Consider the following 18,840-nt stretch of genomic DNA (forward strand, 5'->3'; position numbering starts at 1 on the left):
TTATGAAAGAGAGCTCCTGAATGCACAACTAGATTTTAACTTTCTTGAGGGCAGGAGCTTTGTCTTATCCCTGAAGCCTGTTGTAACATAGACAGTAGAATAATTGATTATCTTTCTCAATGAGAAAGACCAACAGATCAGACTGACTCAAAAAAAAGCAGCTATATACAAAGAGAGAACACATGAGACACCAAACCAGAGAAGCCATGATGACATAAATTGCAAGTGCATCTAAAAAAATAACCATTTCAGAATCTTGGAGTAAGCCTCCATAACTATTTTAGTCTCCTTGGGCTGCTACAACAAATTACCATAAACTGGGTGGCTTACAGATAGAAATCTGTTTCTCATGTTTTGGAGACCACAAAGTACAAGATCAGGGCACCAGCAGATTCAGTGTCTGATGAGGGGCCATGTTTGCTTTAACATCTTCTCACTGTATCCTCATATGGTAGAAGGGGCAAGAGATCTCTCTGGGGCTTTGTTTTACAGGCCAACAATACCATTCATAGGGACTCCCCACCTAATAGTATCACACTGGGAATCAATCAGGTTTCAATAACTAAAGATATAAGTCATTTAGCATACTATTTTTGAAAATCCACATTTTATGTTGTAAATGGGGTTACCAGTTTTTAAATGCAAGATCTTAGGGAAGTTTCTTACAGTTAAGTTGATTTGTAATGTCCTCAACTATTAGCTGATAAATCAGAGTCTCAAGGTTATTTCAGGGGTTGTTATTAACACACACACTGGAGGAAATATATTAGACTTTGTATAGTCTATTATACAAATGATAGTAAAATAGTGAATTTTAAAGCTTCTCCCTAACCTTTCATTGTGAATGAACAGTGATGCAGGGAGAAGAGACATTCAGAAGAAAAATCAAGTATGTATTATTAAAATAGAAGTGATGAAATATTCAAAATGACAATGTATTTAAAAAAATAATCTTGTTGGAATTCCGTATCTATCATTATCACAACATACTTGCTTGATGAAGCTAAAGAAAAGACAGAAGGCTAATAATGGTTGGATGAGAATAGCATTTTAAAATGTTTTCAGCAAAATTCTAGAAATTTGTCCATTTTAGATCCATTATTTCCCGTTTACTTCCAAAATCGAATTTCATACAGCAAGTGCTATTATTCCAATAATTTTTTCAATTGTCACTAGTGATCTTGATTCATCTATTGTTGCATTCATAACATCCAAAATAAGAGAATATTTCATTAATAACAGGCATTTTCAAAGCTTACATAATACATTTCAAAAACCAATGACAGTTAAAGTAAGGGTTCTAAATTTTTGCATGTCTTGTTAAGCTTTGTCGTATAAACTAAAATTTTGGTTTTGTAGACTCAGAAATACTAAATTGCCTATTGGGTTTTGTGGCTTCTTGCATCAGCTCCTGCAACTGTCCAATCTGTTCATCACGAAAGTCATTAAGTTTTTCTTCTGGGAGGAAGGTGCCAAAACATGCTTTTCCAGTTGAATTTTGTCTGTTTTCGTTAGCTTGTTGCGATAACACTGTTGCATACACCTAAAAAGATAAGGAATGAATGTTATAGATGTAAAGTTTAAATAATACTTAACATTAGAGGATCTGAAGTCTAATTCTTAGTCACCTATTTTTCCTCATCACTAAATGTAGAAGCATTTGGTTAGGAAAATATAAATACAGTTGTGAAGATACAATTCATTGATAATTTCGTATATTATCTATTTTTAGCACTTTAAATGTTTTAATCAACTTTTAGCAAAATGTTTAACCTGGACGTAAGAGTGGTGAGTCCATGGATGGGCTTCAGGAGCATGCATAAACCACCTCAAACCATATGCAAAATTGTATTTACACAAGTATGGACATCATTTCTGGGGCCATAGCTTTCAATAGATTCTCAAACAGGAACCATGGGTCTTTTCCCCCCCAACTTTTATTTTAAACCTGCACATGTACCCCCTTGTATCTAGGGGCATGATGCTGAAGTTTTGGGTACAGATCCTGTCACCCAGAGAGTAAGCCCAGTACCCAACAGGTGGTTTTTCAACCCATACCTCCCTCCAGTAGTCCATGCTGTCAGCTGTTCCCTATTTACATCCATGTGTGCTCAATGTTTAGCTCCCACTTAAAATTTTATTTTTCTGTTCCTGTGTTAATTTGCTTAGGATTATGGCATCTATGCTGCTGCAAAGGACATGCTTTCATCCTATTTATGTCAGCACAGTATTCTGTGACATGTAATACATCTTTTCAAGTGAGTCTAAATTCATTCCTATGTCTTCAATTACCATTTTAATTCAAAACATACTAGAAACTTCTTAAACCTTTAAGCCTTCAATATTTAACAACCATCTGTGTCAAGAAAAACTAAGTACATTCAGCCTAATATTCCAACTATCCCCATCTGCACAAGTGCCACTGTTTTGAAACACTCACTCTAAAATTAATCTTTTAATTAGACAAAGTACCAGTGTATTTTAGTTCATGAAGTTAAAGTGAACGAACTGGCTAACTCTGGATAATGCTGCTCCCTAATCTGTCTTGAGATATCTAAATTGCTTGTAATTGCTGGAATGGCAGCATAGACAGAGCAACTTTAATTCCAAACATTCCAAACCTATGGAGAAAATATTTTTCCATGATTTACAGAAATCCACTTATTAAGACCAAAACACCTCAAGTTTTATCAATTCCACTTCTATACGCTTCAGAGCAAGCAGGAGGGTTTTTCAACCTTGGCACTATTTTGTGTGTGTGTTGGGGGATAGGGGTGGGGATGAGTCTGTGGGAGTCTGCATGGCAGGATGTTTAGTACCATCTCTTGTCTCTGACCACCAGATGGCAGTAACGCCCCTCTCCCAGTCTTGATATTCTAAAATGTCTCCAAACACGTGAACAAGTATCATGCACAAGAATGTTCATTGTTAAAAGCAAAACAAAACAAACAAACAAAAAAAATGGAAACAATTGTACTTCAATAGGAGAAAAGTCAAATACACTGAAATTTACTCAGATGATAATAAAGTCACAACAAATAAGCTATAAGTCTATGTATCAACATGGATGAATCTCCAAAAAATAAAATCTAAAAAGCAGGCTTTAAAAAAGTATTCATTTGCAAAAATGGAAAAGTTGATAAAGTAAGGAACTTTAAATAGCAAAAACAATCTTGAACAAGAACAAAATTAGAGGACTCACAACTCCCAATATCAAAACTTAACTAGAAAGCTACATTAAACAAAACAGTGTGGTACTGGCATTAGAATAGATATGTAACACCAATAGAATGGAGAGTCCAGAATTAAATCCTTACATGTATAGCCAACTGGTTTTTGACAAAGATGGCAAATCCATTCAATGGAGGAAAGAATAGTCTGGTCAACTGGTGGTGGGAAAACTAAATTCCCACATGCAAGAGAGTGAAGTTGGACCCCCATCTTCTACCATATACAAAAATTAACTCAAAGTGAATCAAAGACCTAAACACAAGAGTTAAAATCATGAGAATCCTAGAAGAGAACATATAGGTAAATCTTTATGACTTTTGACTTGGCAATAGGTTCTTAGATATGACACCAAAAGCCCAAGCAACAACAACAATAGATAAATTGGACAGTATCAAAATTAAATACTTCTGTGCATCAAAGGACACTTGAGTGAAAAGACAAACTACAGAATGAGAAAAAAATTGCAAATCATATCTGAAAAGGGTTTATTATCTAGAATATATAAAGAACCACAACTAAAAGACAAATAGCCCAATGTAAAAATGGGTAAAGCATACGAATAGACATTTCTCCAAAGAAGATATACAGATGGCCAAGTACATGAAAAGATGCTCAAAATCATTCGTCATTAGAAAAGTGTAAATCAAAACCACAATGAGATGCCACTTCACACGAAGTTGTCTACTATAATTTTTTTAAACCCCAGAAAAATAACAGTTGTTAGCAAGGCTATGAATAAACTGGAATCCTCATACATTGATAATGAGAATATAAAATGGCACAGCCACTGCAGAAAAGATTGGCAGTTCCTCAGAAAGTTAAACACAGAATTACCATATGATCCAGCAAATGCACACATAGGTATATACCAAAATAACTGAGAGCAGGAACTCAAACACATAGTTGTATACCCATGTACACAGCAGCAATATTCACAAATAGATGACATTCAGAAAATAACCTAGATGTCCACCAACAAGTAGATAAACAAAATGTGGTATAGACATACAGTAGAATATTTATCACTCTTAGAATGAAGTTCTGATCCATACAACATGGGTAAACCTTGAAAACATTATGCTAAGAAGCCAAACATAAAAAGACATTGTATGATTCCACTTACATGAAATACCTAGAATAGGCAAATTCATAGAAAGAATGGAGAATACTAAGGGCTGGGAGGAGGTAGGAGGGGGTGTTATTTAATGGCCACGGAGTTTCCGTTTGGGTGAGGAAAAATGTAGAATAATGTCTCTACAATGTATCATTTACAGTGTCCAGGAAAAAAATTCAAAATTATTACAAACAGTCAAGACAAAATCAATGCAGACCAGTGCCTGAGATTATTCAGACATCAGAATTAGCAGAAACAGATTTTAAAGCAGGTACTATAAATGTATATAAAAGACAATATGGTAATCATAAACGGGCAGATAAATCTAAGCAGAGAATGAGGAATTATAAAAACCAAGTAAATTCAAGAACTCAAAAATGCAATATCTGGAATTTTTAAAGTGTCACTTAATAGTAGACTGGAGATGAAGGGAAGATTCATGAACTTGAAAATACAGCAACAGAAATTATTCAGTTTTAAACAATGCCAAAAGATTTATCATAAGTTTAAGTGGAATCCAAGAAAAGAGGTAACTACCTTAGAAGAAAAATAAATTTCAATGGGTATCATTTGTTTTTTTTTTTTTTTTTTTGAGATGGAGTCTTGCTCTGTTACCCAGGTTGGAGTGCAGAGGTGTGATCTCTGCTCACTGCAAGCTCTGCCTCCTGGGTTCAGGCCATTCTCCTGCCTCAGCCTCCCAAGTAGCTGGGAATACAGGCGCCCGCCATCACACCCGGCTAATTTTTTTTGTACTTTTAGTAGAGATGGGGTTTCACCGTGTTAGCTAGGATGGTCTCGATCTCCCGACCTCATGATCCACCTGCCTCGGCCTCCCTAAGTGCTGGGATTACAGGTCTGAGCCACTGCGCCCAGCCGGGTATCTTATTTTTATAAATTTTTATGAATTTTAATGAGTATTTTAAGAAAACATAAATTCAAGAAGCTTAGCAAGTTCCAAGGAGACTACAAAATACTATACCTAAGCATATGATAGTGAAATTGTTGAAAAAGAAAGCAAAAATTTTTTTAAAAGTTAAAAAATATATATATCATTTACAAATATACGCAAATGGACAAAACATAAAAACAAGCATGGAAACAACCAACATCAGGATCCTGATTACCTCTGAGGAGTAAAAAGGGGGAATGCAATTTTAGCTGTACCTTTTAATGTTATTTACTTTCAAAAAGTGATCTAAATATTTCAAAATAATATTTGTTAAATCTGAGTGGTGAATACATAACTTTCCCATTTTTGAAAATTTTTATAACTTTGTATATAATTTTAGAGAATATTTCACTTAGGGTATAATTTATAATAATTATGGGAATAATGTTTCTTATGGAAAGTAGAAATACATTTCATGTGTGAGAAATGATCAATGAATGAACATCTTGGGTTCTAGAAAGACTGTCACGAAAAGGAAACAGAAAAAAATCCCAACCGTCCCCCTGTACACCACCCATTTACCTACTAGTCTTTGATTCCATGTACTTGCAACAGCATTCTTTTCCTGGCAAGACAGAAGAATGGCCAAAATAAAAATAACTTCAGGACCACAATTTGGAGGTGGTCCACACATAGGTAAGAAGCAGCAATAAAATGTGAATTTATGACTAGGTCACCCTGCCAAGCATATCTACCTGGAGGGAAGAGACTCAGAACAGAAAAATACTACACTACACATTAACAGCATCCTTTGGTTTCAAACTGTTACCATGCTGGCTTCTAGGAATAAAGCTATCCTGAAAGTTAGAAGATTCCTATGATTGCTCTCTTGAACCAAAGAGAACGTGCAGTGCTTCCTCAGGATAAGTTAAGCAGCTGCTTTAAGTAGCACAAAGCCATCGAAGAGAAACACTTTGAGTATGGTGAGAGCAGGTGCAGTGGGCTGAATGGTGTCCCCAAAAGATGTCAAGTCCTAATCTTTGGAACTGTGTTACCTTATATGTATATTACAGGTTTTGCAAGTGTGATTAAGGATTCTGAGATGAGATTATACTGATGGTCCCAAAAAGTATTCTTAGAGGGGATGATAAATTAGGCATAAAGAGGAGAACCTGATATGAAGAAAAAATCAGTTTGGAGTGATATGGCCATAATTCAAGGGAATCCTGGATCCACCAGAAGCTAAAAGATGTGGATTTCTTCCCTGGAGTCTCTCACTCTTTAATTAGGCCTCTCCAGAATACGCTACCATTGTTTTAAGTCAGGCTGTGGTAGTTCATTACAGCAGACACAGGAAATTAATACAGCAGTGAACTACAGAAACAGTCTTAAAGTCTCCTAGTAGAAAAAAACTAACCTTCAGGCTATACTGTTTCCCACTAGTTTTTGAAAAGGTAGAGAAGCTATAGTACCAGTTTGTCAGCGATAGAACAATCAAATATTTTGAGGCCCAGCTGTGCCTTCACTGTACTCTAATTCTCTACCTGTATATTAAACTTGTTTATAGTCTGAATCAAATTGATACTATTAAATTACTAGTATGGTCAAGCACACTGGCTCACACCTGTAATCCCAGAGCTTTGGGAGGCTGAGGCAAGAGGAGTACTTAGTTTTTAGTAAACCAAACATCACACATTCTCACTTCTAAGTGGGAGCTAAATGATGAGAACTCATGAACACAAAGAAGGGAACAACAGACACCTACATAAGGGTGGGAGAAGGAACAGAAAAGATAACTATTGGATACTGGGCTTAATGACTGGGTGATGAACCAATCTGTACAACAAACCCCTGTGACACAAGTTTACCTATGCAACAAACCTTCACATGTACCCCCAAACCTGAAATTAAAAATATAAAAAACTTGTCAGTTTAATAACATTAAGAAAACAAATTATAACTTAAATTTTAAAAATCATTTATCTATTATACAGATGTTTTTAAAGAATAGAAATGAACTATATTAGATTGCTTCTTAACAGCATTTAGAATCAAACTAAATAAACCATTTCAAGTAAACATTTCTGAGTAACAGGACTATGAAGGCAGAAAAGCTACTGGACCCATTCATCCCTTAAAAAACATAACTAACATAAAAAGAGAAACAACCAGATATTATGTGCCTCCTGATAGAAGTACATATTACCAAAAACAAAAAGCAAAAAAACAAAACATACACCTAATAAGCCTCTACATCTATTATCAATTTACAGGAAACACAAGAGACCTAAGTGTTAATCACCATGGGAATGCAATCAGCATGATTCAGACTATGAAAAACTACATAACAACCCCAGTCTCAGAAGTAATAAAGGAAAAATAGCAACTTTACAGTGATGAAAGCTGAAAGATACCACCTCAATGAAATGATCAAGGTAAACGTCACCAGTAATAAGTCACACTGCCCTCATGTACTTCCCGATAATTAGGCACTGAGAGGATGTATCACCTTGGTGGTATTCTTCCCAATAATGCACAACCTCAATCTAATCATAAGAAAACATCAGATAAACCTCAATTAAGGGACACTCTATAAAATAACTGATCAGTACCCTTCAAAAGTTTTAAGGCCATCAATGACAAGGAAAAAGGAAGGAACTATTACAGATTAGAGGAAAGTAAGGAGCTCTGATGACTAAATGTGATGCAGGATCTTGCATTAGGCCCTGGAACAGAAAAAAAAATTCCTATAAAAGCTGGTGAAACTGAATATACTCTGTAGTTTAGTTAATAACGTTGCATCCATGTTAGCTTCTCAGTTTTTATAACAGTACTATGGTTACGCGGGCTATTAACAGGGGAAGTAGCCGCAGAAAGGTATAGGGAACCTGTACTATCTTTGCAACTCTCTTCAGTAAGTCTAAAATTAACTCAGCTAAAAAAAAAAAAAAAAAAAAAGAATTTTAGATTTAGCAGGTGTATCAACTAATTATAATACATTTATTTATTTCTTATTTGAGCAAAAATGCTCACAGTGGCTCATGACTGTAATCCCAGCATTTTGGGAGGCTGAGCTGGGTGGATCACTTGAAGTCAGGAGTTCGAGACCAGCCTGGCCAACATGGTGAAACCCTGTCTCTACTAAAAATACAAAACTTAGCCGGTGTGGTGGCATGTGCCTGTAATCCTAGCTACTCAGAAGGCTGAGGCAGGAGAATTGCTTGAAACCAGGAGTTGGAGGTTGCTTGAAACCAGGAGTTGGAGGTTGCAGTGAGCCAAGACTGTGCCACTGCACTCCAGCCTGGCAATAGAGCAAGACCTCATCTAAAAAAAAAAAAAAAAAAAAAAAACTGCTAACAAAAAGAATCAGGAAACTTTAAAAACTGGATGTTTGGTATTAAGAATTATTTTGGCCAGGCACGGTGGCTCACACCTGTAATCCCAGCACGTTGGGAGGCTGAGGCAGGCGGATCACGAGGTCAGGAGGAGATCGAGATCATCCTGGCTAACATGGTGAAACCCCATCTCTGCTAAAAACACAAAAAATTAGCCTGGTGTGGTGGCAGGCGCCTGTAGTCCTCCCAGCTACTTGGGAGGCTGAGGCAGGAGAATGGCGTGAACCCAGGGACGCGGAGCTTGTAGCGAGGTAACAGAGACTTCATCTCAAAAAAAAAAAAAAAAATTATTTCTAATTTTGGAGGTGACATAATAGTATGGTCATGACTTTAAAGAGTCTACATTAAAATATTGAAGGCAAATTTTATGTTTGTGATTTAAAAATAATCTGGGAGAAAGAGAAGTAAGTGGAGGTACAGATGAAACCTGATTGGCCATGAGTTGATAACTGTTGAAGTCGAGTGACAGGTACAAGGTGGTTCATTATATTTTCTCTACATTTGTATATGGTTGAGATTTCTCTAATTTAAAAAATGCATATATACACATGCATACACACATTCATATATAACTTAAAATTAAAAACATTCAACTAAAACTATTTCAGTAACTTCTCACTTTCAACTATGGGTTTGATATTTCTTTCCAACAAAGCTTCCCAGGTACTGGTGCAGTCCACAGCCTGTTAGGAAGCAGGCAAGCATGACCACCTGAGCTCTGCCTCGTGTCAGGTCAGCAGTGGCATTAGATTCTTACAGAAGCATGAACCCTATTGTGAATTGCTTATGCAAAGGATCTAGGTTATGTGCACCTCATGAGAATATAATGCTTGATGATCTGAGGTGGAGCCATTTCATTCCAAAACCATCCCCCACAACCTGTAGAAAAATTGTCTTCCACAAAACCAATCCCCAAAAGGGGACCACTTAAAGTTCTCTGATAAAGCCCTGATTTACCAGTAGTTTTTCTTCTGTTTCTAAAAATATTTCTTAAACATCTTATTATAATAATTTTTTACAATATACATTTTTAAAATCCAAAACATAGCAAAATCATTTTTAAATAGATTCACAGTAATTTCCTCACCAAAACAATGGGATTTCAGAACTGTCACTTTAGCACATAGCTGGTGAACCTTTATTAAATAATTCACTTAGTGTACCATTAATATTTTTATTTATAATGTAAATAATTTAATTTCCCCACAGGCTAGAACCAAAGCGGCATGAAATTCCTTATATAACTGACATACAAAAATTGAGACTGACTGGTTCAACAAACAAATCTGGGCCACAGTTTAAAATTCCAACAATGAACAATGTTGGAAGAAGAGAATGGGATTTGAATATGGAATGGTGATAGAGTCACAGAAAGACAAGAACCAAGAAAACAATGGATTTCGGAGAGTGAGGACTCTGAGTTACAGGACTATGAAGGCAGAAAAGCTACTGGACCCATTCATCCCTGAAAAAATACATGCATATAGAAAGAGGTACAAGGATTGCTCACATTATCTATCTAGTTCATCTAGATTACAAAAAAGCATGCAATAGTTAAAAAGAACAAGGTCAAACATGTACTGACATGAAAAGCTTCCCACATGAAATAATCAACTTGCAAAATACGTATAGATGCCATTTGTATATGCTTCAAAACATGTACAAATTTAAACAGAGGCTGAAAGGATGACCAGAAACTTCTGAATAGTTTTCCATATTTTGTTCTGAACACCTCAACTCTGTACTGTTTTGATATTTTATAATAAATATTATTTAACTAACTAAATGAAAGGGAAAGAAATTGAAGAATAGCTATAGGAAAAATTGGGGATAAGGAATTACAGCTCCAGTGTTTCATTTGTCCTTAACAGCAGAGAGCAAAGCGATTTTGCAGACTGTAATTAATGTAATTTGAACACAAAGCTTTAATCACATATCTAGTATTTGCTTATCTGTGTTTTTTAAAACAAAATTCAAACTAAATGGCCCAAAAGTACTAATGATATATGAAAATCTAAACTGTCAAGCTCTGTAAATAAAGACAATTAGTTGCCTCACAAAAGGCTATTCTTATTTAGGAAAGCATGTATCATAGGCCTCCTTTAATACTAAAACCAAATGGTTTAAAACATTTTATGAAAATAGCATTTTTAAGATACTCATCGACTGTATAGAGTTCAAGAAAATACCAAACTATATAACATCTGTCCCATTAAAAACTTGACTTTTTAAATACTTTATATACAAAGAAGTTCCTTAATAGCATAAAAAAAGCTTTTAGGTTAAATCATAAAAATGCCGTCACAATCAGAATTAGTCTGATGCCTTTCTTTTGAATTACAAGAATTTTAAATTCCCTTTAAAATAGGCGTAAATTGTGCTACTGTTCTCACAACTTCCTGGACAGCTGAAATGACAGTAATTTTTTTTTTTTTTTTTGAGACGGAGTCTCCCTCTGTCGCCCAGGCTGGAGTGCAGTGGCCGGATCTCAGCTCACTGCAAGCTCCGCCTCCCGGGTTTACACCATTCTCCTGCCTCAGCCTCCTAAGTAGTTGGGACTACAGGCGCCTGCCACCTCACCCGGCTAGTTTTTTGTATTTTTTCAGTAGAGACGGGGTTTCACCATGTTAGCCAGGATGGTCTCGATCTCCTGACCTCGTGATCTGCCCGCCTCGGCCTCCCAAAGTGCTGGGATTACAGGCTTGAGCCACCGTGCCTGGCCGACAGTAATTTTTTATAGTTTTGAACAATTATTTGTATTCTTCAATGTAAACAACCAAAGAGAAATCCAACTATTATCTAGGAAAGAAAAAGGTAACTTTCCCCCCAAATTTATTCAATTATTGTAAGATTCTATGTAGCAACACTCAACCAACAAACTTAAGTTAGGAGCATTTGGTCAAGCTTTCCCTAGAGAACTTATTAAAAATATCATGCCTCCTAGAGGAGCAAAAACCAAAACACCCCTCTGCACAAGAAGTCTGAAAGTTATCTGAATTACAATAGCTAAATTCAAAGACACTTTGGGGATCTGAAGCATATCTGCCCAAGTCATTAACACACAATATATTATAGAAAGAAAGAAAAAAAAAAAAGAACCTACATTGGCAATGACAATAAATTTGGTTTCTTGGGCTCATTCTGACGAGGTTTTATGATTTTCGAGTCAAAGATGATAGATTATACATGCTATTTCTTAGCCCACAAACACTCGTAATATATAACACTTTGATTCACAGAGTGCAAAGAACAGAAAGTAACATTAGTGTCACTAACAAGTGAATTTCTCAGGTGGCCATGAAGCTTAGCCTCTGTGAAGTCAAATTCCCCAGGTTCCTCTGTAAACCAAACTCAAGATTCACCTGTGACTCCCAAAGATGAGCAAAAAAGGTGTTAGTTGTGACACAGCACAGCAAAGAAAAAAAAAAAAAAAGCAAGAACATAGAAAGTTTTTGGCTAAGGAAGCAATAAGGAAATGTTACAGAAAACCTAGTTCAGAAACATTCTTTACATTTGTCTACTATAAACTCTGTATGTCCGTAATATTGGACACTTACAAATCACATTTCATAATGTCAGAAATGAGAAGTCAGCACAGAAAATAAGCACATTCTTGTTTATGAAATTCATCCAAAAGTTCCCAGAAACAATATAGCATTGTACTTAAGGTAATATTACATAACTTATTTTACTTCATCTAAAAATGTATTCATGAAACTAATTTTAAAAATACATTCTCCTGATCATTTAGGTGAATGGACTATTTGTACATTTTATGTTTTATATATAACCTTTAATTTATTCTTTAGTAATATTAGAATACAGTGAGGCACAAAGAAACTTTCTGGAGTAATAGATTTTTGTTACTTGAATGTGGTGACAGTTTCATGGGTGTATACATATTTCAAAACTCACCCAAGTGTACACATTAATATGTGTGGTTCACTGTGCATCAATGATGCCACAGTAAAGCTGTTATATTAAAAAAAAAAAAAAAAAAAAAAAAGTAACTGGCCAACTCCTTACCTTACTCACTTATACCTTAATGGAGATGAGGATGGGGGTTCTAGGAAAGTAGCAAGAAAATAAGCTTAAATATAATACCTAAGGGTGACAACGATCCAGTTAGATAAGAATGTATATACACTACTGATTTAAAAATTGATGGGGAACAAAGAACAGCTTATAAAGCTAACATACAAAACTCAAAAAAAAGCTTTTGAAAAAATCTTCCAAATATTTTACTATCAGTCATTAAAAACAACTGAATTGTAATAGTTAAGAACAGAACAAAAAAGTTCACTCCTAGACATTAAAAACATAAAGAGTTCAAAACTGCAATTTTCTTTTTTTTACATTTTTTATAATCAGGCTTTTTCTTTTCACTCTACAGAAAAACTGCATTTAGCAATAGATTTTTAACTACCTGTTCATCTGTAATGCAGGTTAATTCTATATATTTTTAAAAAAACAACTATATAAACTAAAGGACATGATGCACTCATATTCTATTTTGATGTAATCTGTTTAGAAAATTCCCAATTTATTGAGAAAATAAAATCAGTATGTTTTATAATAAATTATTTACATTATAGCTGGCATCAAAAAAATGTATAGCAATCTGCATAATTCTTGTATCTCCAAGGGAATCTAATATCAAGTGAGTTACATCAAATCAAATATTTTTAAAGTTATATATTAAATTGACAGTACTTTCGCAGTTCAATTTGGAGTAATACTGATCCAAAGCAGACAATCATGATATTAATACTTTTTTTTTTTTTTTTTGAGACAGTTTCGCTCTTGTTGCCCAGGCTGGAGTGCAGTGAGGTGATCTCAGCTCACTAGGTTCAAGCAATCCTCCCGCCTCAGTCTCCCAAGTACCTGGGATTATAGGCACCCACCACCATGCCCAGCTAATTTTTGTATTTTTAGTAGAGGCAGGGTTTCTCCATGTAGGCCAGGCTGGTCTTGAACTCCTGACCTCAGGTGATCCTTCTGCCTCAGCCTCCCAAAGTGCTGGGATTACAGGCATGAACCACTGCACCCAGCCCTGAAAGGCAAATTTTAACAGAAAATTTAAATATATTCTAATGTCTTACAAGTTATCTTCTGTTTGTTATTCTAATTAACCAAATGAAAGAGTGTAGCATTATCACAATCACATTTCATGTTACCCAGAATCTACACATCTGTAATCAAACTAAAATATCAAACAAATAAGATAGCTCACTCACTAAAGGAGAATATAAGTACATAAGAAATGAACAGGATATTTATTTATGGGCTAAAGAAGAGGGAACAAAAATTAGTTAACAAAGTAACATAATAAAAAATATAAAAGGCATGAAGAAAACACAAAAGCCAAGTGTATGAAACCTCTCACCTTGGAGTCAACCCCTATCCCAATTACACCCCCAGTTAGCAGGAAGAAGTTAGAGCAGTTGTCACACTTTTTCCATCTTCATTGGCCCACATCTTAAGGTGTTGTAAAACGCAAAGGAAGGGATTGAAACCATCATTGCAAAATTATAACTGGGACAGTGAAAGAGATCTGACCTAACCAACTCCATCTTGCTTCTCACATCCAAGCTGTCCTTATTCTTTCCTGGGCACAGGATTGAATTAACTTTGGGAGAATTTAGTTTATAGTTTGAAACAAAGATAACAGATCTTTCCCAAAACAAACCCCCTTCTTGCCTGGGGACTAGACTGCTCTTGTAGGACTAACAAATTAGCCAAAAGATTATGATTTAAGACTTATGCAGCTGGAGGCTACACAATTCTGACCTTCCCCAAATTGCTCCTGAGGATAATATCACTACTGTGAAACTTAAGATTGACACAGGAGTTTTTGCTCTAAGCTTAGTTCAGCTAAATCCAGGTTCTTGTATCATGACCAGGAAAAATCAGGCAGGTGAATACACTGAAGGGTGACGAGGGCAGAATTCATTAGGTAAAAAGAGGGGGTCCCACCAGCAAGCTCCCGCCTCACAGACTGAATACCAGGGCTCTTACACATGAGCTGAAGAGACCACGCTCCTCCGCTGTATAAAGCACGAATTCCTGGTAGCTCCACCCCATTCTGAAAGAAAGGAAGACACAGAGACAAAGTATAGAGAGAGAAAGGCAGGGCCCAGGGGACCAGTGCTGTGCTTACAGAGGACCCACGCTGGCACCGGTCTCTGAGTTCCCTCGGTATTTGTTGCTCAGAAGATGAGGGAGTGAATCAGCAGTAAGACATACAGATGCCTGGAGATGTTCCATTTGCCCAGGGATGGGCGGGAGACAGATGTTTTTCTTTTGCTGAGATTTAGGAGAATGGTACTGACCTTCAACCACAAGCAGGCTTTAAGCATTTGCCTAACAAAGCACATTCCTTACAGCCCAAAATCCTTTAAACCTTAATTACCACAGCGATGTCTCTAGCAAGGACAAGATTGGGGGTAGAGTCACAGATTAACAGCATCTCAACTTCCTGAGCCCAGTACAAACACATTTCTCAACTCAGAGACTACCATATATCTCAACTTTAGAAAAACATCACCTGGAAAATCCCCGATAAGGACACAGCCATTTGTGGTTTTACTGAAAGCGCGGGAACCAATAGAAAACTGCTAAATGTATAACTTAAAATGTTAACCAATTGTAATGCTGTAACCTAGAGAAATCCCTTGTTCCTCTGTAACCTTACAAGTCCTGTTTACATTGGGCTATAAAAAGCAAGCACACGCATTGTTCAGGGCCCTCGTGTAAGCTGTGAAGCGGAGGGACCAAGTTCGAACTTGCAGTAAAGATCCTTGCTGCTTGGCTTTGACTCTGGACTCTGGTGGTCTTCTTTGGGGAATAAACGGTCTGGGCATAACAATTCCCCCCAGTGCATGTGGGCCTCTAGTTCACTGTGGGCATGCCCAGGGCAGACCTTGTGCAGGTATTCCCTTACCTGCACAAAAAAGTCCAGTGTAAACACTTGTGGGTGGATCAGAGATTCTCCAGGGACCCTTCCTTATCTACCTAGGCATTTGTCTGCCTCCTGCCTCTATCAAGATCAGTGCTTGTTTTGCAGACCCTGCACTTCAATCAGCTGGCACCACCCAAACAGATAAACTGGCTCATCTGATCTGTGGGCCCCCAACCCAGTGCAAGAGGATAGCTTCAACTCTGTATGATTTTATCTCTGACCCAACCAATCGGCACTCCAGACTCACTGTCTCCAACCCAATAAATGTTTCTTAAAAACCCTGATCCCAAATGCTTGGAGAGATTGATTTGAATAATAATAAACTCATCTCCTATACAGCCGACTATGTGTGAATTACTCTTTCTCTATGGCAATTCCCCTGTCTTGATGAATTGGCTCTGTCTAGGCAGTAGGACTGGTGAACACATTGGGTAGTGTATTAGTCTGTTCTCATACTTCTATTAAAAAAACTACCTGAGACTGGGTAATTTTTGAAGAAAAGAGGTTTAATTGACTCACAGTTTGGTAGCCTTAACAGGAAACATGACTGGGAGGCTGCAGGAAATGTACAATCATAGCAGAAGATGAACGAAAAGCAAGCACCTTTTTCACATAGCGGCAGGTGAGACAGCAAGCCAAGGGGGGAAGTGCTACATACTTTTAAACCATCAGATCTTGTGAGAACTCACTATCATGACAACAGCAAGGGGGAAATCTGCCCCTATAATCCAGTCACCTCCCACCAGGCCCTTCCTCCAATTCGACATGAGATTTGGGTGGGGACACAAATCCAAACCGTATCAGGTGGTTACATGTAAATCCCCCCTAACTCCTCTTTAACTGCCTTGGCATGAAAAGAAAAAAAAATCACTGAAAGTTATAAAATTTTATCAAGCATTGTCAAGAAAGAAAGTGCCTAGATCAAATTAGTATTTTGATGTCCTGAGCGAGACACTATAGTGGAAAAAGTACATAAAATCCATTTTAAGTTTAGTCATAAAATCCATTATGCATTGTTCTATGTTGAATGAATAACTTTTAGACGGCGATTATTATTTCTACTATTTTATAAGGTCTCTCATCTGGCTCCTTATTTCACCAGCATCATTACAAACTACCTATAATTCCTATACACCCAAAATAAAATTCTAAGCTCCCTGCCAACTAACTGGCCCCTTCTCTTGGCCAAGGGCATTCTAAAGTAAACCTGAAATATTAGTTCAGGCCATGATGGGAAAGGGTGGTCAGACATGCCTTATTATACCTTCTTCCCTTTGGAATTCAGGCACAGCTGACCAGCATTAACATTAAAACAGAAACCTTAAAACTAACAAAACAGACTGTCTTACAATCTATTCTCTCCAAAAGCTGCTATCAGGAGACTTCATCTGCATAACAAGAACTTTCCTCTCCACAACCCCTTATCTTAACCCAGACACTCCCTTTTATTCATTTCAGGTCTTTAAATAAACTCTTTCAACCAATTGCCCATCAGAAAATCTCCAAATCCCCCTATGACCTGGAACTCCCACCCTCCCCAATTTGAGTTCTCCCAGCTTTCCAGACTTAACCAGTGTACGTCTTACATGTATTTACAGATGTCTTATGTCCCCTAAAATGTATAAGGCCAAGTTGTTGCCCAACCACCTAGGGCATATGATGTCAGGACCTCCTGAGGCTTGTTTCACGAGCATGTCCTTAACTTTGACAAAAAACTGCTAAATTGATTGGTTGAGACTTGTCTCAGATAGTTGCTGGTTTACATTCCCAAATATTCTATACCCATCCATGCATCAGCAGCCATATATTCCCTCTATATGGAATGTCCTTATTTACTTCATGGAATAAGATTTCAAGACTCAGTTCAAATGTCATTTTCTTGAGGACACCTATACCCCTGCCCCAGCTTTGCCTCTATGCTCCCTTGGCACTCTACGCAGCTTTTTATAGAGTTCTTATTGTTGATGTTGACAGCAAAGTCCTAAAGACATAGGATCATGCCAAGACACCCACATGCCTTCACTGTCTAACAATACCAGGCATTGATATCTACTTATTAAAGAAAAAAGGAAGAGAATAAAATGTGTAAACTGTGCTGACTAGCTACAACCTATATTCACAATTCATCTGACAATTTTTGTTTTACAAGGCAAACTGCCAATTTAGCCTTGGAGTCTGCATATTAACCTCTTCAATTTCACAAAAACACATACAACTTCAACAAGTTTGAATGGATGAGCTTGCAAATTTAAATATCAGAATTCAGATCCGGGTTTATCCCAAGAAAATGACAATACTCAGTGAGGATTAGTATAAACATGATTATTTGGAGGTGTTTATTTCTCCTTTATACCATTTTACAAAATCTCACCTACTCATTTAAATTCTTCAATCCCAAAGAAAGTATTATTAAAAAGGCAGCAAAGTCCCTTTAATCCCACATTTGAAAGTCAAATGTTGATTTTCAAGTAAATACCTCTAAAAATCATGCTAAGGGAATGCTAACTGGTAATCAAAATGAAAACAAACAAACAAACAAAAAAGGAAAATCTTTTGAGGTACCCTAATTAATCTGAAGTAAATAAATTTGTCAGTATAAACACAAATGTAATCTGGTCTCTTAAAAAATTTAACCTAAAAGGAGTTCTGAGGCTGTCTATACCTTCTTCTATTCCTTTCCCTGTACACATGTAAAAACTGCACCATTAAAATTACATCGACTTTTTAACTTTTATTTTTATTGAAAGAAAAAAATGCAGCTATCATATATGTGTACACTTTCTCAAAATATGATAAATCTAACAAAACTGTTAACAGAAACTGTTGTTTTTAGAAGATGATTCTCAAGGCGACACTGTCTCTTTGCTTTTCAACCAGCTATGGTTTAATTTTTTCTTCTTTTTTGGGAGGGAGTCTCGCTCTGTTTCCCAGGCTGGAGTGCAGTGGCGTGATCTCGGCTCACTGCAAGCTCTGCCTCCCGGGTTCACGCCATTCCCCTGCCTCAGCCTCCCGAGTAGCTGGGACTAGAGGCGCCCGCCACCAGGCCTGGCTAATTTTTTTTGTACTTTTTTAGTAGAGATGGGGTTTCACCATGTTAGCCAGGATGGTCTCGATCTCCTGACCTCGTGATCTGCCCGCCTTGGCCTCCCAAAGTGCTGGGGGTTTAATATTTCAAAGAGCGAGTTATATCAAAGAATTCCAAGCTATTGTTTTCCATTAAGTTTCATCACAGCCACGATACATCATTTCA

The 18,840-nt window shown here is 36.8% G+C and overlaps 1 protein-coding gene across 1 annotated transcript in view; it reads right to left on the reverse strand.

The window, feature by feature from the left end:
• Positions 1-770: 770 nt before the first annotated feature.
• The window catches only part of SDHAF3 (succinate dehydrogenase complex assembly factor 3), a 66,059-nt gene continuing 47,989 nt past the window's right edge, over positions 771-18,840 (reverse strand). Inside the window, exon 2 of the mRNA XM_023224879.2 lies at positions 771-1,543. Coding sequence (XP_023080647.1) covers positions 1,340-1,543 — 204 coding nt within the window. The 3' untranslated portion in view covers positions 771-1,339. The remainder of the gene's footprint in view (positions 1,544-18,840) is intronic.

This window comes from Piliocolobus tephrosceles, chromosome 8, assembly GCF_002776525.5.
Source record: "Piliocolobus tephrosceles isolate RC106 chromosome 8, ASM277652v3, whole genome shotgun sequence".
NCBI classification, from domain to species: domain Eukaryota; kingdom Metazoa; phylum Chordata; class Mammalia; order Primates; family Cercopithecidae; genus Piliocolobus; species Piliocolobus tephrosceles.